Source organism: Poecilia reticulata, chromosome 5 (genome assembly GCF_904066995.2).
Source record: "Poecilia reticulata chromosome 5, P_reticulata-male-v2, whole genome shotgun sequence".
In the NCBI taxonomy this organism is placed as follows: Eukaryota; Metazoa; Chordata; class Actinopteri; order Cyprinodontiformes; family Poeciliidae; genus Poecilia; species Poecilia reticulata.
Genome location: NC_088834.1, coordinates 18,827,879 through 18,854,063, shown reverse-complemented (window position 1 = coordinate 18,854,063; position 26,185 = coordinate 18,827,879). Strand labels below are relative to the sequence as shown.

At 39.4% G+C, this 26,185-nt stretch overlaps 1 protein-coding gene across 1 annotated transcript in view; it reads left to right on the top strand.

Annotated features, from left to right (window-relative positions):
- LOC103465378 (zinc finger protein 385A-like) overlaps positions 1-26,185 on the top strand; it is a 41,766-nt gene that overhangs the window by 7,841 nt on the left and 7,740 nt on the right. The window contains exons 2-3 of the mRNA XM_008410136.3: positions 12,461-12,606; positions 18,670-18,780. Of these exons, the coding sequence (XP_008408358.1) occupies positions 12,461-12,606; positions 18,670-18,780 (257 nt within the window). The remainder of the gene's footprint in view (positions 1-12,460; positions 12,607-18,669; positions 18,781-26,185) is intronic.

Here is a 26,185-nt window from a genome sequence, read left to right as displayed (position 1 = left end):
CACTGAAAATAAAAGGTGAATTTAGGTTTTGGAATGACTTAAGTCTAAATCCAACAAATCAACTGTGAGTGAAGAGGACAAGAGATGTTCACTTTGTGTGAAACGTGGGAAATGTGCTGCCAATATCTTAAAAAGAATAAAAGCTGAATGTGAATGAAAAACTGCTTCAGCAAACTACGAGTGAAGAATCTGACTTTTCTGCAGAAGAAAAACGGTGAAGTCAAACATTTTTAGACAAGATTGGCTGCTAATGTCATAAAATCTTGAAGAAAATTTTACCTCAGTAGTGACACGGACAGTCAATGCGTCACGTTTAATTAGCAAGGACTCAAAGGAAGATTGTTGATGAAAGGAGGTTAAATGATGACATGCAGCCTCACTTCCTGTCAGCGGTCAGACACTTTTAGACCTCCATCACACCATTGAACATCAGCATCGCATTTTAATTAGGCATGAAGAAATGTCAGTAGCGTCAGCAACAACATTCTACTTCCTGTTTTCATTTTGCAGCTTAAACCAACCATTCCATACCCATGTTTTTAAACCATGATGCATCAGGGAATGTGTTCATAATATCTATTAAATATGGAGGTAGATGTTACTTAAAATGCAAAAACAGAATTTTATTCAGTTGTTTCTTTTAATCTGAAGTGTTAAACTGAATCATTATTCATTTTAATTCTGATTTCCATCTGATTCTCATATAATCATCGTTATATAACCAAATGGTGTTACAGTAGACAATGAGTGGAACATAATTATTTGTGAAAAAGGGTGAAAAAGTTACTGAAACTACAAAAATATGAAGGAGTTAAAATGACCCACTATACTTTCTGTGTTACAAACACAAACTTGTATGATTTTTTTCACAGCTTTGTCCCTTATATATATATGTATGTATATGTATGTATATGTATATATGTATATAAACTTTCGATGCAAGCTCCAGAAATGTTTGGGGAGAATCTTTTAAATATTGAGTCAAAAACAGCTTCACCTAAACTCACGTATTGATGTCGTCAACTTAAGACTCGCTATTACAGCATTTCTTTCTTCACTTTTTATGCTATAATCCCATGACAGTGTAGATGCAATTTTTAATGCATATTTTTGTGCAAATACAACTCAATTACCACAGTAATAACTAAAGTGATACCGTTATGTTGCCTTATGCAGACTCTCTGTTTGCACCGAGCAACATTTACTAACTCCCACATCCAAAATAATTCTTGGGTTCCTTGAATATATTTTCTGAATATTTTACATAATTATTATTACACAAGATGGCTTTAATCAGTGTTTTAAACTCTCATCCCAAGTTGGTCTGGGAGATACAAGGATTCCTCAAACATGCAAGAAGGAATCAAAACAACACTTCACTATAACATGATGCAAACTTAAAAAAAAGTCACATTTTTCAAAATAAGTAAAGGATGCAAATGAGAAAATGTTGGGGAAATCGCCTTAGGACAGCTGAAAGTTGATCTAAAATTGGTTTAATCCAAGTGTTAGCTTAGGCAACCAGGTGATTGCAGCTTTTATTTTTCCCATTTTTCTCAGCAACACATTTATGTTCAATTATAGTCACTTTATTGGCTGATTTTGGTTTGATGCATCACAAAACCTGGTATTTCTACAGGGTTACGTAAACTTTTACATTCACTGTCTACACATGGAAACATGAAAATATAACTTGCGATAAAGAGGGAAGCAATTTAACATTATACACATATGAATGCAGACAAGTTGGGTTTTGTGTAACAGAGTTAATCATGATTGTCCTCTTTATTGCATCGACAGCATTCAGTGTGAACCAGTAGTATCTCTAATTTATAATCCATATCATTGTGATCACAGTGGAGCCGTTCACTTTAAACGTCTCATCTTGTCAGTGTATTAATAATCATAATAATAGTAATAATGAGTCCAACGTGCAGCTTCTCAGTAAATTTGATTAACTGCAGTGACCTTGTTCCGCGTAGGTGTTCGCTGACTAAATATTTGCTTTATTCTCAGCCCCACTCGGGTCTTCCTGTGATCTGGCTTTAAGCTCCAGCTCGCGGTAATCCCCTTCCCGGTGCGGAGGCTTTAACTCTGCGTGTATTATAAACACTGAACAGACAAACTCGTGAACCTGACAACGTGGGTAGGTGGAAGTCCGCGCACCGTATTATTTTCCTTTTAGAGTTAGACGCAGGCACCAAAATAGCATCAATGACATTGACTGCAAAGATGGAGGGATGAGCGCCTCTCTCCACGCCGCCGTTTTATCATTCCTTGCGTTCCGCTAATCCTTCCTCATCCATCTATTGCTTTGATGAAAGGAAAATATGAAAAAGGTTGAGACTGGGAAATTTGTGCCGAAGCTGGCTCCCTTGATGCAAAGACGAGTGGAGCTCAGTTTAGTAACTCGTGTGATTTTTTTTATGATGAATATTTCAGACCCATGGGTTTTTATTTATTTAAAAGTGAGCCGAAGCTTCCTCCAGTCTGATGCAAAGACCTCACTCAGCAGTATGTGAAACTTCGCTGCTTGCATCACGGTTTGCTGAACCAGTGTGTCTCTCTCTCTCTCTCTCTCTCTCTCTCTCATACACACACATAGACATTAACACATCACAGATTGCATAAAATATGTTTCCTTGTGTTTGTTTATTTACAACCGGCGCACAGACACACATGCATTTCAAACAAATAAGTCCTCGTCTCGTAAATGTCCCCTGAATAAATCGCAGGTACACGTTGTCCCTGACAAACAGGGTGACCTTTAGACCAGGGCGATGCAACGAAGGGTGAAAAGTATTGACATTTGAATTGGAGAAATGCGCCCGTCGCTCTGCATGTCTGACAAACCGGTGAACATTTCAGGCGTCTGGGAAGCTTGAAATTTGTGCAAACCGTGACAAGCTGGTCAAATACGTCAGATAAGGGAAGGTCAAATCAAAATGCCAAACATGCAGACGACATACAGGTAACATAATCCTACACCAATTCTGATACCGCAAATCTAAATCTAGAGCAGCCTCTTACCTATCTGTTACCTCGTTAGTACATAAAAATGACGTCATTTGATCTCAGTTTACATGCCGCTGAACTGTTAAGCCCAAAGGATTGGGCTAGAAAACGTGAACACACAAAAGCTTGAGGATGAAGTTTTGGAGATGTTCATGTCACTAAACAGGAACTGGCTTCACAAAAGACTGGCAAGAAAGAAATTATTTTTTTTAAAGAAAAGCAATAGGAAAGCCTTTCTGCAGTTTGAGGCAAGCCGGGTAGAGGACGCAAGAAACTTGTGGACACTGGAATAAAACTTGTAAGAAGCTGCAGAAAAGTTAAATCTGGGGTGGAGTTTTCCAACAAGAACAACCCAAAACTAAACACACAGCCGGAACTGCAGCATACCGAGCACCAACGCTCCTGAATAAAACGGCGTGGAAACGATGGCTGGCTGGATTGTTTCAAAGAAAGTGTTAGGGATGTAATTTTTTTATGCACATCTCCTGTCACATTAGATTCACTCTTATTTTGCTCTCCTCTCGTCTGCTTTCCTTATTTTCTAGAAAGAGTGTGATTTCAAGGTCAAGTACAAGAAATCAGCTGGAAATTAGAGAAAGGGATTTGTTTGCTTTTAAATTTAAATTTATTACAACAAATTGCAATTTTTTTTAACCATTTAAAGAAAAATGTGCAAAGCAGTTAGGCTTGTGGATAAATGGATGTGAAAACGACTTTGGGTGAAGAAGCTGATCGTTTTCTCACGTTCACCCTGTCGCTGTGTTGTCACTGCCAAAACGCTTGTCAACATCCTTTTTTGTAAGCCGACTATGACAAGGTGTCACGTGGCGCCATGTTTACACACCTGTAAAAACAGCAAGAAAAAAAAAAAGCTGCTGGTGCGACTCTGCTGGAGCCAGGAGGGAATCCTCCACCTTTATTTATCGCTTTTAGGACCAGAGTTCATATGGATTGAGTCACTTCTGAATATTCGAGTACAAGTGGTGCAAAATGAATGTTTTATATTTGCAAACGCAAGCACGACAGCTGAGAAAATTGTCATGAAGATTTTATTTATTCACTTAACTGCCTGAACATTTAGACATGTCTGAAGACGACAAGTCTTGACTCGTCTGGATGTTAAAGGTAGCTGGAGGACACCAGTGTTGACATTTTTTAGATAGAAAGTATGCAAAGCCTTTTGTCTCGCTTCAAAACTTTTTGCTCAAAATATATTTGTGGTCAGCTTTAAAAATACACTCCAGTAAAATATATATTTACTGGTTTGCTTATTGCTATTGTGTGCTCTCTGTTTATCCAAGGCCACTGTTTGCTCTTTTTGCACACGGTTTCTTTTGTGTGCATCGGTCTTGTATAACCTCTCCAGCTTACACTCCCCGGTTTCTATAGGTTCACATCTACAGATAAGTGCTGCCCTGCTGTTCCCAGCAGGTGTGCGGGTTGTTTGACAAAAGAAGCAATAATGCAGTGCTGGTTGTTGTGTTGACACGGCGGAGCTCTTGGTGATCCTCTTTCTGCTCGACGTGGCTGCGTGACAAAAGATGCGCCTGTTTGCTTTAACCTGCAAAACTTTACGTAAAAATCCGAGAAGTAAATCCGTCCCAGATTCCGGGCGTTTCAGCATTTTTAAGATGTCGGAATGGCAGACGAACCCGAGCCCTTTTTATGTTCAAGCCATCAACTTGAGCTCAGTAAAACTGATGCAATTAAAACGCTGCATTACTACAATAAACACAGATGGCTGAAGGTCTTATGAGGCCATTAAATATAATTTGATATGGGTCCCTTCCCTCCTTTAAACTCATTATTCACCACCAACATTAGCACCAAGTATACTCCACTAGAGGAAAATTAAGCATGCAGAAAGAATGGTTGGTTTTCATATAATTCGGTGCACAGGCGGTACTGCGGTGGGAATGCCAGGAATTTGGAGGACGTAGGTTTCACAATGATCTTGGAACGATTGGGAAACCACACACAATCACACAGCCTCCAGCTAGACAAAATACGACCTCTGACAAAGTCCATCAAAAGGCAGAAAAGCGTCCTAACGCGTCTATGAGGCCTCGTCTATTTTTGGCGACCTTCATTAAGTGTTTTCTGACAAAACGGTTCGATGCTCCAGGCGATCCAGGAGGACCGGTTTCTGCCAAGCGCACCACTTAATGGCTGGTCGGCATATTTACCAAAATATAATAAATGTTCTGAACTTATACCTGACCTCTAAAAGTGTTCAAGGTTCCAACTCATTTAATGTCAAAGTGGCTTCAGTTTCCAGACTCCAATTCTCAGTGGTTTCTCTTTCCTCGTGAAGTCCATTTTTAGAGTTGGCTTTGAATTTAAGGCCTTTCTGTGGAGATCTGCCTTTAAATACACTTTAAATGTTGTAGACTCAACAGATTGACAGCTAGATGAAGAATTTATGGATGCAGATTTTACAGAATAAGATGAAAAAGAATAGAAATCTTCTCTTGAACTCATTTTGATTTGAGTCAAAGGTTTGAGAAACCTGCTGTTTTGTTGAACAAGAATCAAACTCACAACCTTTCGATTGTCAGAAAACTACTCCATCAACTAAACCATAATCACCTGCAACAAGTTTAGATCAGACTGTATCTTCTAGGTGCTTATTTATTTGTATGTAAATTGTTTGTAATAATAATTTGCTATGAAGGACGAAAATCAATAAACTTAAAGGACAAAAGCTGGATAAAAAGCCCATTTTAAAAAATGTTTAAAAAACATTTTAGTCCCAAATAAATCAATCAGCTCTGCATTTAGCAGTTTCAAATTTCACATAAGAAAGACGAAGAATTTCCTTCGGTAAACTTTGTTCATTACGTCTTTCTTGATCATTTGGTTCAATCTCAAAGCCTTAAAAAGGTTTTGTAACCTTTCGGCAACATTATTAGTAGCAGATGTTCCTAGTCTGCTACTAATTTCTCGAGATCAGAGCAGGCTGTGATAGTTTAGGTCACTGTATTTCCTCAGACAAATTCTGTTTCAGTCATTGTTTAAAGGTTAAAGTCAGGCGGCTCTTTGGTGTGGTAAGAGGAATTGAACTCGGCTAAAAGGAGTGGATGTTATTCAAAATTAATTCATGATTCAACCAGGAAGGCAATTAACCTTTCCTAGCTGGTAGGTTTGAATAACTTCTTCCCTGTAATAAATTCAGTCACAGTTTGAAAACTGCCTTCCGTATTCACTCAGGTTAGAGTTAGGCATTAAAAATGTAATCTAAGATATTTAAGTCCAGAAACAAGAGAAATCTGTAAGAGTGGTAAAGGTTGTTTACGTCACCGTTAGTGGAAATATGAAATCAGATCTGCCCACGAGGAACAAAGCCAACATGAAACAAAGTAGTTCATGCATGACATTGTGTAGTGGACATGACAAAGGTTAGACAGAGGTGTTGACTGGACAGCTTTCTCCGCTTCGACAGCGCTGCATGTTGTTCTTTAAAAAGACGCACCGGGGACTGGGACTGCCTTCAAGGCAGCTGGCGTCCGTTCTGTACATTAACCTGCAGGTTAACAGCCTGCTTTACCTGCGCCGCTAACCTTGGACTCACCTCGAAATATGCGGCTCTCTCTCTCTCTCTCTCTCTCTCTCTCTCTCTTCGCATGCTTTCCCGCTCGTTCCACCTCATCTCCCCCTCCGCGTCCAGACCTCTTTTTCTCGCTCGGTTGATTCCAGCCACTCAACATACCGTTATTATGTCTCAACCAGCTCCTGCTTTTCATCTGCAGGTTCTGAATGACCGGTTTTTACAACCTAATGATGCTTCAGAACAAGAAAACGATAAAAAAAAAAAAAAGAATTAATAAAAAATAAATAAAAAGACGCGGAGGAATATTAAGAACAAGACAATCTAGAAATGATGATGAGAGCGGTGCTAAAAGCCTTCGGGGCCAAATAGAAACATTTCTTTAATTACCAATTTTGCATAAAATCAGAAAGTCGACTGGAAAATGGACTGGCTAATCTTGTGAGCACACGCACACATTTCCAGAGAAGGACGACTGGAGCGAGTTCTCTGGGAGCCGGCATTTAAGTTGGGCTGCTGGAGTGCAGAGCATCTATCATTAAAACAAAGTGCAGTCTGGAATCAAGCGCTTTCTCCTTCACCGGCACTCGGCTCCCATCTTCACTCTGTCCTTTCCTCGCCGCCTCTCGATCTCACACAGAACAAAACTCAACATTTATCACCCCAAAGCGCATAAGTTACTCTTTCTAAAGCACCCAGCTTCATTCACATTCCAGAGGTTTGTGTGTGTGTGTGTGTGTGTGTGGTGTGTGTGTGTGTGTGTGTGTCTGTGTGCAGAGAGCCGACACACGGCCGTCCATCCCCCGCCTAGGTTGAAATAGCTGCCTCTGACTTGAGGGTATAAGCTGAGCTGCAGTAAATTGGATTTCATGCTCAGTCCTTCGCAGTTGCAGCAGCAAGCGACATTAAGAAAGAACCATCCTCCACCGCGAAAGGTTAGGAGCCTCAAACACAGCTGCACTGCATTTGTACCTCGCACTAGAAGCGGGTTTGTGTGACAAACAGTTCGGAGCACTTGATTTGCTCACGAGGGGGTTATAAATGTCAGCTGTCAAAGTGCGTCGACGAACAGCTCAGCACTGCTGCAGCAAAACTAGAATCAAGAGTCGTAAATCACAAACATACAAATGATGCCATCTGCCACCAAAATGTGCAATCAACTCTTTTTGCTCAATTGTTCATTATTTTCCTTCATGAAACCGTTTTGGGAAGACAAACAGAGTCGTCACGTGGGTTTCTGGTTAACAGACTCACTCCCACCCTGCCGCAGTGACAGTAAGCGGGGCATTTTGTAGGGGGGGGAGGCTAATCCACCGCAGACTCTCATTTCAGAGTCATCTTTGCACAGCAGGCCATTTAGATGCAGATGTGCCTCTGCTGCCATCGTCGAGCTGACAGGCCTGTAACCAAACGTGGCTTAAAATCTTTTCTGTTTTTCTTCTTTTTTTTTTTTTCTTTTTTTTTTTTTTGGAGCAAAGTCCGCCATGTTTCTGACTTGAATTTTATTTCGGTAGTTCTGTCGGCGGTCCATCCTGAAGCCGTCGTACAGCAGGGAGACGGACGCAGCCAGGGAATGCAGAAAGGCTCCGAGGACGTCTCTGGCATTGGCGTTACCTCTATGATCATTAAAGCTAAATTGGCTAAATGAATTGCCAATTTAGGAGGCCTTAGTCACATCCAATGGATTGTGTGTGTGTGTGTCTGCAATGCAATGTAGCTTGGGAAACTGAAAAAAAAAAAATCTGTTTATCTTTAGTTTTCTCTTCATTTCTGACCAAACACCCTTTGATCACAACTCACAAAAAAATTCAATAAGCCATTACACGGGCATTGATCTTTTTATCACCCAAACATTTGCATTAGAAAAGGGAAAGTCGGTGAGATGGCATTCGTTTTCGTGTAGTGAAGGAGCCGTGGATAGTGGTGCCTGGATTTATTGAGTTTGGCAGCTCTTTAACACTTTAACGCTCCTCAGAATGTGTCCAATCAATGCTCCCACCCCTCCCGGCGTGTTTGCTGCTGAAGAGTCACGCCGTTTCGCTTATCTGATGTCATTGTAAATCACTCAGAAGGAGGGTAGGTCAGGGGGGGACGGCGCTGCCACGCTCGCACACACACCAAACCGAGCGGCTCTGCGATGGTGCAGAACTGTAAAGAACCTCCCTCCAGTGCAAGTGTCTGCATCTTAAATATAGATTTATAATAGAAGACGGGCTGTGACCTTTCACTTGTAATGTAGCGTAAAATGAGCTTCAGATTTACCAGAAGCATGTCAGGAATAAGCTTCATTAACCCGAAGGGAAACAGTGATGATGTCGGTATTAAACCTCACAGCTGAAACATTACAGACGAACCGCCTGAATACAGTTTAGATTAAACGACCACCTGGGTGAGCTGCTGTTTTAAACGCGCTGCAAGCTGATCTAAACACAGTCGACTGCAGATTTCCACATTCTGCTGAGCAAAACATATTGAGGACAACATTTTGGGAAGTTCTGTTTTAGGTACATACAAAATATCCTATTTATGCTCAAAATTAGAAAATGTGCTAAAAAGAGATACTTACAGATGTATATCTCAAAAATAATTCAATATTTTTTTCACTCATTTCAGAGAGTGAAATTCATGTATTAAATAAATTCATCACACATTGAGAAAAATATTTCAACAATATCATGTCTTGTAATGGTTAAGATGCTTATAATGTTGTTTCTGGTTCAGGAGTGATTTGACTTTAGGAATGATTATCCCTGTGCACTTTTTCCTTCCACTCAACTTTCTAAGAATATGTTTGGATACAGCACCTGCATTAGCTCTGACCTTTTGTGATTTATGTGATGTGGAGGCTGTCAGTTCCTGCCTTATGGACATCTTTCAAACCACGCTGTCTTCAACCATGGTGGTGTCCTGCTGACCCAGACTGAGGGACCATTTAGAGGCTCAGGAAACCTTTGACATAATTTGCTGATGAGGGTGTGACACAAAATGTTTCTCTTTCACAATATTTTAATTTTCTGACACACTGAATGTTGGGTTTTTATCATCTGTTGGCTCATTACCATCAAACTGTATTTGTGTGCTTCGTTATCTGAAATATTTGACTAAAATACATCTTTTAAAAGTATTTGAGATGTACCTGTGCATACTCAGTAAGAAGAGACACAACATTAAAAAAGACTAAACTTTCTCATTTTAGGGTAGCTGGGATTACATTAATGTCTTGAGATGTTGAGACAGAATGAGACTGACTGACTTCACAGTTTGGATGACGATCTCAGGCTTCCAGGCTTCACACTTTTACTCTTAAATTTAGTTTAATCAGAACACTTAACTTCAGATCTTGCGTTAACTTTTAAGTTGCATGTTGTGTGTCACTCCATTTCGAAAAAAGGCACATTTGTACAAATGTTAAAAAGGCCAAAAGTAATCTGCCATCCCTGCTGACAATGATCGAACTGCGTGTGTAGTATTTTTAAAAGGTAAGGTCCCAGTTATGGACAGCAGAGTGAGGGACACACAGACTGATAGAAGCTGGACACTATTAAATTGCCCTGCGTCAGGCTGAATATTACATATTAAATCTGCCACACTCCACAGAATAATGTGTTACTCTCACACTTTACTTAAGCCTGTCAACATCCATCGCTGGTATTGATCCACCTGCTGGCATTTCTGGTTCTGCAGATCTGAACAGATTTGTCAAAGTTCAGGAGTTATTACTCTGTAAAAATGCCTGTAACATTAGTTATTATTGCATATAAAGTCACGCCGCGCTTTTATATGCAAAAAAAAGATGTCCCTTTCTGGGAACGTGGTGACGTCTAACCTTTTGCCTACATGATCCCAGACGCTTTGAATTTTGTATTTTATTTCCCCGTTATGCTCAAAGCTCCTAGTACAAATGTTTCCTAACATCCTGATTTATTGCACAGTCAAACAGGGATGTTCCCTTCCTGAGTTTGAGCATTTACAGCGGATTGTCAAACTCATTTTCATTTTGGTTCATAAGAAGATCATGAATCCTCAAAGGACCAGATGATAAAATGACCCATTAACAAACTGTTAACATACAAATGAATTGTTATCTCTGCATCTGATGAATACTTGGCAGCAAATTAGACTTTGATTTGATTGATAAAATGAATTTTGAAGCACACAAATGTTGCTCAAATGTTACGTGGCCCTCTAGACAAGAGGGCCACGTAAAAAAATGATGGGTGTAAATTTGATCATTTTGTTCCACAGAAAAATCCACAAATTGCTTTGTGAAGCACTTTGGTCAATTAGGCGACTGAACATTTCAGATTTCAGACTTTAGTAGTTTTGGCACCAATTCATTCCTGCATCAGGGATGTTTAATATCAACTAAAAATGAGATGCAACACAAATATCCAATAACTAATAAATTAGAAATGAGCTCTATATTCATTTCAATGATGGTTTATGATCATAGCTTATCAATATCCGAACCACCAGTAGAAATAAAATAATTTGCAATGGTTACATACATTGGAAGAAAATGGAAGCAGGTTGAGACACAAAACGGCATCACCACAAGCAGGGTTTCCCCTCCAATTCCTGCAAGTCTTTATTGTTGCCGAAACAAGGAGCATCCTCTTTTGTCATCAACATTTCCAGCTTTTCTGAACACAAAATGTTGAGTATTCATCATAAAATGGCAGAATTAAGCAATGCTGACTGTCTATAATGACCACAGAAAACGTTACACCGAGTTCTTTGACCGATTATCTACAAAATCCAGAAAAGAAACATTAGAACAACTGTGAAAAATGTAGATGAACAAAACACAAGAATCGGTGCTGGGCTGAGAGGGCGAACAAGGGAGCCAGAGGCAGGTGGAGTAAGCGACCATGAAATGGAAACAGAAAACAGAGCTTGGAGAGAAGGAGAGAGAGAGAATTTGAGTATAGACTGATATCTGCAGCGGCCCAGCTGCGAGGCTTAAGGAGCTTAGCCCTCCTGCCCGTCACAGCAGACTCCTCAAGAGCAGCGTTCACTGCCACTGAGCTACTGAGAGTAAAGTGAGCAAGAAGCGAGGAGAGGAGAGGTGAGGGTGGGAAGAGGTGGAGAAGATGATGGAGTGGGTTTAGAGCAAACCCACTCCATTTTAAACACCGAAGGAGAAAAACAAATGAGTTCTGAGTTGTTTTGCATTCAGCATCAGTCAATAAAGCTTAATTCAAACTTTGGTCTGGGGGCCATTTGTGGCCCTTGGACTAATTTCTCTGTGCCGCCCCCTACTGCAATTCAACAATGATACAGATTTGTTTATTAAACGTTTTGTTTTTAATCAGGGTAAAATTATTACCAACACAGTTTCTTTACAGTGGAAAATGCTATGAATAACACAAAATATTCATATTTTTACAATGAAACTTTTACAGCACATTTATCTACAGAGTTTTACTGAAAAGCCGACCTCTGCACCCAAATCGCCTTGTACTTGATTTATTAAATTTGGCTAAATGAAGCAAGTTCTTTGAAAGAAAAGTGACCCAAACCGCATTGATATACCAGAGATTAAATACGTTCAATTAAGTTTAAACAAAATTAGAAAACTACATGCATTTCTTTTAATGCAGCAAAGTCCTTTGGATCTGTGATGAATACAAAAAAATAACAATAATGCTGTAATTTGTGATTTTTTTTATTGTTGGTCCATGAGTCCTTTTGACTTGATGATTTTTGCTTGTGTGACAAAAGTTTCTTTTGGAAACAATTATTGAAAGCCAGGCTGGATGATTTAGACAGAAAATAAACAAAAGTACTTTTCCATAATCTTGTTTTCTGTTTCCGTGGTGATATAAAGGGGCTTAGATGTATTGATTTACATCATCTAAGCATGCAATGTTTTGCTTTCTTTTCTATCTACAACAGGAAGTGTAAACCGACCGGCGCCGGTCCCTGCCTTCCTCAGGAACCCACCTGTCCTCCCGCCGCCTCTGGACATGAAGCCTTTCCTCCAGTTTCCCCTGGAGTCGCCTCATCCGGCCAGCATCGGCCTCTTCCACAACTTTAACGCCGTGAGTTCTCACACACCAGCATGTGGACACAGCGATGTGTCTTTGAATCACTACCATTTAGCTCAAAAGGCGAGAATGGACGAGAATTTAAAGTTTGGATGTTAATAAAAATGGACAGGAACAACTTCTGGTACTTTTAATCAAAATAGAAATTGCTTTAGCAATATTTATAGAGGAAAACACACAAATTGCTATTGGGAGACTATGAGATAAAACAATAAACCACCCAATTAACACTATGCTGCTGGTCGCCTACTACAAATAATTTGAGAATAATTTGAGTTTGTTTTATTAAAGGCTCAGTTCTCATCAGCTCTACTGCAGACTGAATGTAATCGTGTTTTTATGAAGAAAATCTGAACACCAGTTCAGAGACAAGCACAGAACAAGACAAGCATTTTAAAACCATTTATTCAGACTTTTTGTCCATAAGCAGTTTCGTTAAAACTTAAGAGCCCACTGCACTGAACCCCATTGAAAACCTCCTGGTTATTCCTCCAAATGTTGATTTCTGAGCTCTTCCTCAGTTAAAACTTTAGTTCTCTTGTTTCTAAATAAGCATGAACTTGTTTTCTTTGCATTATTTGAGGTTTGAAAGCACTGCATTGTTTTAGTTGTTTTGACCAATTCTTGTTTTCTGAGCTACGTTTTTGCTAAGAAGTTCAGAGACATGCTGTCAGTAGTTCATAGAATAAAAGAGCAAAGTTCATTTTACTCAAACATCATATAAAAAGTGACATCAGAGAACTGATCATTTTAAGTGGTTTTCCAGAGCTGTAAAAAAGAGATACCAATAATGCAAACAAAACCCAGATGCTCTTGTTTAAATACCTGTTTAAATACGTCAAATCAAATTTGGTGTCAGTTTTGATATTTTGACTTATGGCTCTCCACCAGAGCGTCATTCCATTCATTAAAGGGAAGCAGAAACGCCTATCATGAATTTAAATGTTCATTTCACAGCACACACCTTTTCATTTGCTTTATTAAAAATTGTAATGCAAGCCTTAGATTTGGGAATGACATTAAGAGTTCAACATGTTGAAAAACCACTGGGAGATGCTAATTGTTGTAGCGCTAACTAAGTTCAAAATAACGCAACTTTCACTATTTTACGATTTTAAACACTCGAGGAATTCATTCACAAATAGGGATGGTGCATTACTATATCTACCTCTGGTTAAATGAGACACAAACCATCAGAAGCTACTAAATACCTGCAGCTTTCACTGTTTTATGTCCGTGGCAGCCATGCTGAACTCCAGGCTGCAAAGGTTCCCAGTAGGACAACCAGCAGCTTCTATGTTGTCAGCTCTACTATCACGTTTCTGAGTCCAATGAGATGCACCATATATAGCTTTTATGCTGAGAATATTAGGTTGTACAGTTCAGATATCATGACAGTAAAGTTGGTCTCAGTGATAAAGTAAAGGTCTCTTTTTGAAGGAATGTGGCATTTTGGAGCATCTCCAGTTCAACATCTGAAACATTTAGAGTGAACTGGAGTTTTCTAGACTGAACAGAGGTTTTTTACAAAGTGTGGAGACAAAAAGGAGAATTATCCCTTCTTATTTTACATCAGCTTAGACTGCAGCATAAAGACCTGAATGAACTATTCTACATTGATCGAAGATTCTGTAAAACCTGAACCAGAGTACAATTCAGACAAAACCTGACTCTAGCATCATTTACGCCCTTCAACAATAACCTAAAAGAACATCCTCTGTTATTTCTGCAGCAAGTTGGAGGAAATGCTGATGTTATGGAAACATTAATTTGGTGTCTCTGATTTTCTGTGGTCATGTATTGACACAGAAATACTCAATAAATCTCTATGTTACTGACAGACATATGTTGAAATATATACATGTATAACAAGAAGTGAAGAATACTGGATTTTAGATGCCCGAGAAGGCAACAATGAGGTTTATAGGTTTTAGGTTTATAATCCAGTCTAATAATTGATATTACCCAACTTTGTCACATATTTGGGCTGAAGAAATCCTTCCTGTCTTCAAGAGACTCAACGTAGACACAGCAGCTGAAAGCTCTCAGCTTCACATCATTATAGGCTGAACCAACGACGCCTTAGAAATACCATCTCACTCCTAGCAACCAAAAAGTCAGACTTAGAGAGATTTGCTGGCTGAGGTCACCTGACTTACACAGATCCCCAAAACACTAACTTGTAACTTTGCCAATGTTCCAGACTTTAGGTCATTTTTTTCATAAGCCATAATTAGACAAGTTTATGGAATAATATTAGTTCCTAGCCATGTGGTTCAATTCAGAGTATGAGATTCATGCTTCGGGCCCGCAGTAAAAGGCTCCCCAGAGACGCAGTAATTGCTTCAAGCATTCCCTTGTCCCTTTGCACTTAGGTTAAAATATGTACAGTGAGTCTGTCCCCGTCTGTTTGTGTCATTAACTCTTCACTTGCTCTGCAGGGCAAACGTCCTAGAGGTGGTTGCACAATTTACAGTTTAGTGCATTGTTTGTGTTTGTGTTTTATTTATACCAAGGCGGGTTTTTCCCAGCGGGACAATAAAGCCCATCTTATCTTGTTGTACATTGTGTCATCTGAAATGATGGGGGTGACAGCTGTTTTTCTATTCAGCACAGCCGGTTTCAGCGTGATTGAAAAGAAGCACAGCCGAGTGGTTTGCTGCAATAAAATGAGTTACAGCTAATCAATCGAATAAGAGGCACAGGCTGTGTTCTCCGCAGTCAGCGTTTTCTGCGGCTCCTTTTCATTTCCAGATTGGGTTTCATGTGAAGGTCAAGCTGGTCGCAAACAGAGATGCATAAACACAATATCAGTGTTCTCATCTGCATGCACTCCGACAGAGCGACCCCTGCAAAGCTTTGTGATTCATCCTGCTTCGTTGACGACATTTAGGGTGACCACTAGCGTCAAAGTGCCTTAATTCAAGTCATTTTCTCTTTGTGCTGGGAAAATATGCAAAGTCTATGATTTTGCCGTCCTCAGCTACATATTTAAAACGTAACATCTAGCCTGAGGTTTGGCTTTAGAGGTTACAGAGAATACTTGGTGTTTGTATGGAGGCAAACGTAAAGTTTTTCTCTTCTTTTTGAAATCATTAGCTGGAAAGTCTGCAGTCTCAAAACAATTGTATCAAATTAACTTAAGACAAAAAAAACAATTTATTACAAATTTCATAAAAACGATTTACCAGTTTTATTGTTCATTAGGGCTGCAGCGATACACTAATCTCACGATACAAGACGACATATGAAATTATGTTCACGATACGATATATATCACAATATTCAGCAAATTAAACAATTAGATATATTTTTAGGATTTTCTGAAAGATTTTAGAGGGACGGAGTGATTTTGGTGACATTTTGCGGCTGTTTCATAGACTTGGATTAAATTAATTGAACTGATGGTGTAATAAATGTTTTGTTCAAATGTTAATTGTGTGGTTTTGTGTATCTGATTATGCAGAAAAGGAACATTTTTGTCTTATTCACCTATATTTAATAATGTAACTTATCTATTACATTATTAAATTAATTGTAACTGTTTTGTTACATGTCATTTTTAATCTACATGTGCAACTGGGTAAAAAATGTCATGTGTGATAGTTGTCATTTAATTCATGTGGATTTGACATAAAACTGAAAATAGGACTTAATGTATCAATACTCGCAGATAAAAAATCGATACTTAAATATCAATAAATATCATAGAATCGATAAAATTACACAGGCCTACTGTTAATTATCAATTTTACGACACTTGCTCATGATCTTTAACATTAATGCACTGATCAATAAAGAATGTTTCTTAACTTCATATTTTCTGCTTGAATCATACCGTCGTTACTTTGACAGAATGTAATTTATTTTGATTTGTCTGTGATGTAGAAATAAACTTAAACTGTCATTAAAAAACACACAGATGAATGGAACTAAATACTCTTATTTTAGCTTCTTATAAAGGGGAAACTGACTTTATTATGTCATCCTCACAAAATGAGTTTCATTACTTCAATGAGAAAGCAACTAATCTCAAGATGACACAATAAAAATCTAATCCTAAACTGTGACATTTTTTGATGATCTCACAAACTGAATTACTCTAGAGTTTTTCCTAAAGAGATCAAAGAAGAGAATAAGGTAAAATGCCAGAAGTCAGGATCGTTACCTGAAGAGCAGACTGAAGATGACTAAATCTTTAATGCGCCAATGCAGTAAATGAGTTCAATCTTATTTAATTTAGGATTTACAACAATTAAAACTAAGTAATGTCAACCAATCCAAGCGCCTCATAGTGAAAAATGCGACACAAAGCGAACAGGACAGAGTGCAGGTGCAACAAAAGCTCCAGTGTATGAGAGAGTGAAAGAGGAGACAAGGAGTAGATAAAATAAGTTAATGAGGTCGTAACAGTGGGGACAGGTGCACAGATGGAAAACCTGACGAGAACAGGTGGCCAAAGAAGTGCAGCGAGGAGATGCAATGCGGGAAACATCAATCAGACTGTGGACAAAAGTAAGAAACAGAGTATGTGTGTCATTGTTCCGCGCTCGCAGCTACTAAACCTGAATTAAAAACATGAATGCAGCAGCAGTTTCTTAGAGTGAATTTGACTCTTTGGTGCAGATGGACATGGTTGCTTCGTCCCCACAGTGGAACAGGCAGCAGCCTGTTGTTTGGATAAACACTTGAACGAATAGTCTTGTAAAATTACTATTCATGGATGCTCAATGTTCAGTCTGATTGAGTTTGGCCCAGAGAAAAATGGGCAAAAACAGAGCAAACAGGTCTGCTATGCATCCAGAACCAAACACGGAGAAGCAGCATCCAGCTTCTCTGTGCCTCTAATCTGAAAGAAAGTTCCAGAAAACTGCAAAAATGTTTAAACACTGAATTCCTTTAAATCCTTTGTTTAGCCTTGCCTTTGATTAATAATAACTGGAACGTCAATAATTTTGTCTGTAGTAACTTCTCTCTATTTTCCTTTACTGTCCCACAGCATTGTTCTTATTTTTCCTTCTTATGTTTTTCTCCTGTGAATCACTTTGAGTTGCTGCTGAAATGTGCTACACGAATTAACAGCCTTCCATAAATAACACAACTACTTCTATAGATATCTTGAAGGTATTTGCAGTTTATTGAACCAACGTTCAGGATTTCAGACCAATTACAGAGCTCCTGAAACTGCCCGAGGCTCCATGGTGCAAATGATCTAATATAGCAACATGCATTCAGCGTGAGCCGGAGATGATAGGCTGAGTAAAACCTCAATGTACTGTTGGCTGTTTAACCAAGGCAACACCCAGATCTGTGGTTGTTCAAACCCCACCAACAGGTCAGGGCGCTCAAACGAGTCGGCTGGAAAAGAATGGCAGGAAAACCCTTCAATGAAAATAACAGGCCACATGTATGCACTTCATTTAGAAATGACTGGGTTAGACACTTTAATTTTAGGTTATAGCACAATGTTTTAAATATGGAATGTATTAAAAAAACGTGCATGTCTTTACATTTTCTGTGGGTGTTTTCTTCATTCCACTGTTAATTTTTTTGCACTTTTTATCCACTTTTCTCATAATTTCAGTCACAAAGGTGCATTTTATTTTGAATTTTTTTTTTTTTACAAAAATTCACACGTGTTGTGTGCTCTATTTGTATCTTTGTATTTTTATGATGCAAAGCACTTTGAAATGCTTCCTTGCTGAAATTTGCTATACAAATAAAATGAGTTTTTGACAAAAAAAAAAGAAAACTAAATGTTTGGTACATTAATCAATATCACCAAGAACTGTTGGGGTTGTAATCAGGGCTCTCTGACTCTGATGTGAATGAAAAAGATTGCTGACGTTAAATCACTGATCGATCTCCAGCTCTCTGTTAGACCTGCTTTCCTCCTCTGCTGCAGCTTCCCCTGTCGTTCACCTTCACTCTTTCAACTCCTGTCCACATTTCCTCAGTGGAAGCTTTATGTGCTCTAAAGGAGGGATGAACGACGCCGTCTGAATTTGCCGTGTGCTGCTGAATGTTTGATGCGACCTCTGACTCGTCTCTCCTCAGATGGACCCGGTCCAGAAGGCTGTGATGACGCACACCTTCGGGCCGCCTATTGTGAAAACAAAGAGGCCGATAATCTCCTGCAACGTTTGTCAAATACGCTTCAACTCAGAGGTATGAAAGCTTGCACTGTCCGCAGAGCCTTACAGAAGTATTCACACTCTTTAAGCGTTTCTAACTTTGTCACAATAAAATCACAAACCTATGTTTAGTAATGATTTTATCTGATAGACCAAGCCAAAGTAGTGGATCATTTTTGGTTATCTTGTATGTAAAAGAAAAAGTGTGAAATGTATTTTCACTCAGGCGCTCCTCGGTAAACAAAAAAAAGAACAAAAAAACTGCAGAACTTTTGACTGCGTCTCTACCACATCTAGGAACTGAAACTTTAATCCACTCTCATTTGCAAAATAGCTGAAGCTACATTTGATTGGATTCCCTTAAATTCAACTCTTGCCTGTATTGGATTTAGTTCTGGACTTTGATGAAAACTTTCCCATTAGAGCTCTGGCTATGTGTTCAGCATTCTTGCTATGCTGGAAGGTTTTTTGTAGATTTTAATAACTTTATTTCAGAGGTTTGTTGAAGAAAAGCATTCTCACACCATTGTCCTCCATGTTTTCCCTCATGAGTGGTTGTATGACTAGGATTCATTGTGACATAAACAGTATTTTGCTGAATATTACGTTTTAATGAGGCCCCTAAAAACCATGCAAAACGGCAATAAAAACTTAATTTAAAAGTTGTTTTTTCCACTATTGAGGCTATATTTATTTGTGTGAGGTGATGCTTTTTTTTGTTTTTGCTTTTGCTCACCAAATGCTTGGCTGACTTCAGATATCTGAGGATGTCAGGCTGAGAGTTTGGAATAATTAATAATATCCAGATGGCATTGCTGCTTGAAAAAGAGAAGTTGTTTTCAAAATAAATATTACGTCACATTTGTAAATGGCTGAAAATCATAATTAAAACAATCTCACAGATGTGCTGAAATCATTTGCATTTAGAGAAAACAGGATGATAAGAGTTTATCCTGTATGAAACGATGATTCAAAGCATTCAGTTTAATTTTTAGTAGTCAGGATGTTTATTTTTTGAAAACGGTCAGCCGTACTTGAAGGAAGAAGAGTTGCTGAACATCCACCGGTGGACCATCATGTACCGATATTTTTCCAAATCCTCTTAGGGTCACTGCACCAGAGCTTCATTTATTTAAACGTTGACCTAACGCATAAATTCTCAGAATCCTGTGTAGGCCGCTGACTGACAGCACAGCCGGGGAAAGTGAAAAGTCTTTCTCGGTTCTAATTTTAGCTTGTTGCGTTGGGGACAGAAATCCCTGCTTGCTTAACTTGCGCCAGCGTCTGGGGGAACCTTTCCTTTGGCCGACAAGTGGCATCAGCATGTAATGTGGAGAGAGATAAAGTCAGGCAAACAAGTTTTACATATTTCAGAGGCTCTACATTAGAATACCTCCAGAGGCTCTTGACTTCAGCAACATTTCCTAAAGAGTTCATTGCAACCGTGTGAATATGACAGTACTTGTTTGTTGTGCGTTATGATGGGATTTTAATGGACTGTAAGATGTTTGAGGGTTGGTGTGAAGCAGGAGGAGGAACCGCAGCTCGTCCTCCAGGTCACCCCGGTGCTGATCAGGCACGTTTTCTGCCTTTCAGTTTTGACAGGCAGGGCTTTGCTAACACGGGGCAGAGGCACTGAAACTAAAGAGGCCTGAAGTCATGAAACTTTAGATGAAAGATCCGAGTGTCCCCATTAAGGAGGCAGCAGCGTTAACCGAAGATGAAAAGCAAATAACTCGTAATGCAAGGCTCCAAAACCTACTGCTTGACATGACTGACATGAGCTGAGTCCACTGGACTGTTTATAGAGCGTAGCGTTAGTGGTCACACGTAAACAGGGGAAGCTTCGTGTTCTTCACCGCACTTCTTTACATGACGAAAACTGATTTTGTAAAAACAAATTCCTGATTAGCACAGAACTTTTGATCAAGGTGACAATGTTACTTTCAGAAGACAGTACTGTAATTTAGCATGTTCTAAAGATTTGAATGTGACAGTATCTTTAAAGGGGGCCTGTGACATTTTGCGTGTTTTTATACTTTCGATTGGGTCTCGACTGCTTCTAAAAACAACCCAAGTGCTTAAAATCAACTCTCAGTAATTTTTAGGCTATAGGTTATATCTGGAAAAAAATTTCCTTTTCAAAAACGTCCCTGTTGTCAAGTAACAATCGACAGGCACTGTGCCGTTACCTAGCAACCCAAGCTGAGCTCCAGGACATTTGATCAGCTGGTTTTATCTCTGTACAATGGCTGTTGGAAAAGACAAGTGTTTTGTTGGTGACCTGCCATCCAGATACATGACTGCATTCATGCTGGTTGTGCAGGAGGCTCTACTTCTGCTTTTCTAAGATGTACGGTTGTTTAACTGTGCATCTAATTGCAACTATTTTCATGTTGTGAGTGTAAACGTTGAGTTGGGGGTGTGGCCAGCTGCAACTTATTTTGATTTAAAGTAATAAGAGGTCCCAAAACATTTCATTATGAAATTTCACATCTATGAATGTGCAAAAAATGTGATGAACATGATTTGTTCAGCCCTGATATCTGATATATCCTGTTCAAGGAAGCATAACAAATCACTTTTAAGACTATGAGGGGATAGTTCCGATTTTCTAAAATGAGGTTCTGTTAAGAGCTTCTAAGCAGTAAGTATCTTACCTGCAGTAACTTTTTTAGGGTCTTTACTTAGCATAGATATAGATTTGTTGGCGCCAAATGCAGAAGCATGCAGCTAGTCTGATTGGGGCCAAGACCAAAGTAGACTGATTGGTCTTAATACAACTCCAGTTTTGAGAACAACATGGTGGTTTATCTAAACCTTATTTGTGAAACCATGATCACATTTGTATTTGGGGATTCCCAGTCTGGCTAAGCCAATAGGACAAAAGAAGCAAAGACGCCATTAAAAGATCACAAAAACAGATTCCCTCAACACCTTGGCTGAAAAGCAAAACATTTTAATCATCATAACGGAGAGTTCGTTTTTTGTTCTCCATGTCAATGGTTCTTTAAAAAAAAATACCACTAGAAGTAAGGTCAATGCTCTTCTGTCTTTGACAACTACGGCTTTAAGAGATGGAAACATCTTGTATTTATTATTTGTTACAGTAACCTTTAACCTCAGCATGAACAGGAATCAAACAAACACCTAATATACAGCTTTGGCTGAAAATAGGATTCTTTTCTTGGGGTCAAGTGTGAAGAATTTGTCCTCTAAACTAAGTTGTGTGTAAAAGAGAGCGAGTCATTTGAAGCTTAGCCCTGTTCTCTCCTTAAGGAGGCATCAATTATGTGTCCCTCTTGTGCAGACCTGCATGTTCCCACATAATCTACAAGAGTCTGGTGTTCTTGACAGGAGAGTACTTTTATTCACACCAGCCTGTTTATGTTTACATTCTTATCCATTGAGTTCACTTAGTACTCATGTATAAAACAGATCCTTGTGGGGGCTTCTTGATGGCCGCGTGTGAAGTCTTAAACTGAAGCACCTGTTCGTCCGCGCCGCTCTCGTAACGCTGCGTGCAGCGTCTGCTCTGCTGCAGCGCTACAGCTCCTTCCACAGAAACCTGAGACACTGGGAACTTAAAGCACTGTGGACATTCTTTAATAATGAACGGACGCTCTGCTTTCAGTGCAGTTCTTGGCTTACTCACCGTAGTGGGTGTTTGCAGCAGTTTAAAAGCAGACACGCGCCTTATTTTTCGTCATGGCGTTAAATATTCAATACAAAACATGGAGATATTTTTGAGCTTGAAACATAAATAAATAACCAGAACTCACTTGGATGCTTAGGGCATAATTTAGTTTAAAACCCACTTTTCTTCTGACACAGAATGAGTCACACCAGGAAGGCACGATGATGTTAACACTGCGTCACTAAAGACTGGTACCGCAAACAGATAACTGATTGTATTCTAGACCTAAAAGTTTTTTTTTTAAATGGGAATACATAAAATTGATGCATGTCTGTTTATTTTTGGTACAGAAAAAGGATATCGGAGGCATTTTTGCAGCATTTTTGCTCCTCAATAGATATTTTGGATTTAAGTGTAGCAAAAAAACTAAAGTAATAGTTTGTGCTGTGGCTACTACAGGTCGAGCAGGAAGTGACAAAACCTGTTGTTTATAAAGTATAAACTCAATGAGATAAGAAAATGCTTTACTGTTTTGTTTGTCAGTACAAAACAGCTGCTGATAAACGCAGACCGCCTTATTAAACCAATCGATATCCAATCTCTCTAAATGCAACTATTACCTGCAGTTATATCTCACTTCATCTTTGTGTTTTTCTTAAGTGATAGAGAGAATATCAGACAATGCAGTCAAAACATTTCCCCTTCTCATCTGTCTACCATGTGCAGCACCATCATTCCCACTTTCATGCAGCAGTAGCTTGAAATGACAAGTTACAGTAAAAAACAAACAAACAAAAAAAACCTGTTGGACTTGGAGTGGTGTGACAGAAAATGTCCTAGGAATTGACAATCCTGACAGCTGGAAATAAACCCTGATGAGTAAAACTTGGACTGATTAGCCCCTCGGTTAAGGTGAACCAGCCGGACTGCCTTTAGACGAAACATGCAGCTCAGTCCTTAGCACAAGTTACAACACCTACCAGAATGCTGCCAGACTTTTATTATTTTAAATTAGCTTTTGTCATAAGGGGTCAGTCAGACGGAGCTCTGTTAAATCAGCAGGGTGCTGGTTTGATAGATCTCCAAGCGACCACTATGTTTCCTTTTTGATCACTGTGAATCAACACCCGATTATGAGGTTTCAAACATAACATCACTGCTCCTCATCAACGTGGCTCCCTTGTGCTTATGACTAAATTCATCAAAACTAATATAGATATTAGAAGAGACATTGCTGAGCAGCAGAAAAACAAAACTTGCACAATTAGTGATGCCTGATCCTTGTGTTGATGTATAACAGAAGTATTGGCTGCAGAGTGAAAGAGGTCAATTGCCTAAGCGAGGCATTTGAGAGGCAGGTGCTTTACCCGCATGTGTTGTAATTATAACACTGCAATTCATTGCAGGCCACAGAGGACAGATTAGCCTGCTAGTGTTGAGCTCAGCTCTGCTGCAAGGTTGACGTCACAGTGTGCTGCATTAGCCATCGTCACCGCGCCATGCCGGACTCCTCTCGCTCACCCCTTCCTCTCTCTCTCTCTCTTTCTTCCCGGTCTGCTCCATGTTTCACTGCCTGTTTGATAATGTTTTAATTTCCCTCATCAGTTTTCGTCTTACTGCCTCTCCCTTTGTCAGGGTCCGCATTGTGCACCGTCTCCTTCTCTCCAGCTTCTTCCCACCCCCTCTTCCTGTCGCTGCTGCTCGTCTTCAGCGCAGTAGATTTGGCTCCTCAGCCCGCTCTATCTGCTTTCTGTGCCTTTGTCGCTTTGGAGATAAAACATCAAAGCACATCCTGCTTAGCAAGAAGAAGGATTTTAGTAACATTTTCTCGCTCTCATTTTCTCCTTAAATCCCTTTTCTTGTTCCTCGGTCGTTTAAATATTCCTTTGCGTGGCTCTGTCTGGCTTGTGACTATACGCTGGGGAAAGAATTTTATATTTTGTCCCCTTTAGATTTTATTAACATCGTCACTGAGGACATCAGTTGATACGTGGCATCTAATTTCTAACTCTGGAAATGTATGATTTCATTAACCTGCAAATGAAGGCCATCAGTAAGAGCCGGACGGAATCCACCATCTTCAAAAACAAATTATTTACGCGTGCCAACATCCTCATATTGTTTCCTGCTTGAATTTGACTCATTTGTGGAAATAAAATCTGGTGTTGTTGTACAGCTCGACTTTACCTCATGCCCATTCAGCTCTCCATGCAATAATTAATGGCCTTGTTCACAAATTAAAACGTGCTTTTCAGTGCTGGATAACTCAGTACTTACTGAAAACCTCTAAAACTGATTTGCAAAAGTTTTCAACAACACAATTTATCTGAAGCACAGTGAATACTCAAGCATTTTACCAAGTTTAAGGTTAGATATTTTAGAAATGTAATTAAATTTGACTCACTTGTAATTTCTCATCAACAAAAACATAAGAAAAGAAGCTTTTAATTTATCGGCCAAGGTTTTATTCGCCATCAAAAATGGTTGCTTGAGCAAGGCTCAGTATTTTTGTTTTCTCCTTTCACTTGAGGATGAGAGCTAAACTAGTTTCTTCATACGTTGTATGATATATGTGGAAGGACAATAATGTGCTTTTCAATCTTTTTTTCCAGTCACTAAAGGTCATTAAAGATTCATGGTGTGTGAGTGAGCTCCAGTGCTGTTATGCCACCTAAAGAGCTGATTCAGATTCAGCAGCTTCACCTGTCCTCTCTGTGGCCGTGAACTGTCTGAGTAAGCAGATCACGCTAGGATGAAGCGAATTTCGTTCCCAAATCAGACAGTGGCGCACAGGCTGAGTTAGGCTGAAACAACGCAGAGGAGAAGCAGGATGAGACTAAAATTATGGAATAATATTATGTCATGAGAATTAGAAGGAGACCTTTTCAATTGGTCTGACCGCAGCTGATTATTGTCTTGGTCTGAAAATCTGTTTAAATATGGATGAGCAGAAGTCCAACTTGCTGGAATTTGATTAATTCATTATTTCAAAGTCCTGTGAACAGTGAACTGAATCTGTTCAGTAAGTGTCAGGATCATATTTTGCCCTAATAATTGTACATTGGTGGATAACGCTGGCTTCACGTTAAGGAAAAAATATGCACACCTGGCTGCAGAAAGTGAACTAACACACAAAAAAAATGCAACGCTACAAATGCAGGAGAAAAGGAATATTGTATATTTTCTCCTCTGTAGCTTTTGCATGTCGAGTCGCAGGCCTTCGTGGGTTTGGCTAATTGCAGGGCTTCAGCGAACAGAAGCTGGGGGAGTAGAGTTACTCTAGCAGAGCTATATCTGCCGATCTGTCATCGCCAATCAGGATGAGGGCTACACTGGTAGCCATCACTGGTAGTTAATACCTCAGACTTACGGAGGCATCTTGGACATGTCCCAGATGTCCTCCTTGCTTAGAGTCCCCAACACCTTTGACGTGCTTTATTTGGGTCCCTGAGCTGTGTAATGGATATAATAGGAAACAAGTATAACTGTATGTGTTGTCAGGCAGAAAGGGAGTATGTGTGATTCTGCTGTGTGACAGAGCTAAGATTTAAGTCAGCACTAAATAAGACTTACTTGAAACTCACCAAACAGTAATGATTTGTGGTGTGACTAAAAACTCACTAAAAGTTTCTTAGACTTTAGTGACTTCCATCGATTCACGTTGTCAGGCCAGAACAGATCGCCATTCACACCAGGCAGACGAACACAATCACGAAACCAGAGACGCTCTAATTTTAACCAGAAACTGTTTTACTGTGAGGAAAGGCTGCTAACCGCAGCACGACTGTGAGGCGCTACGGAA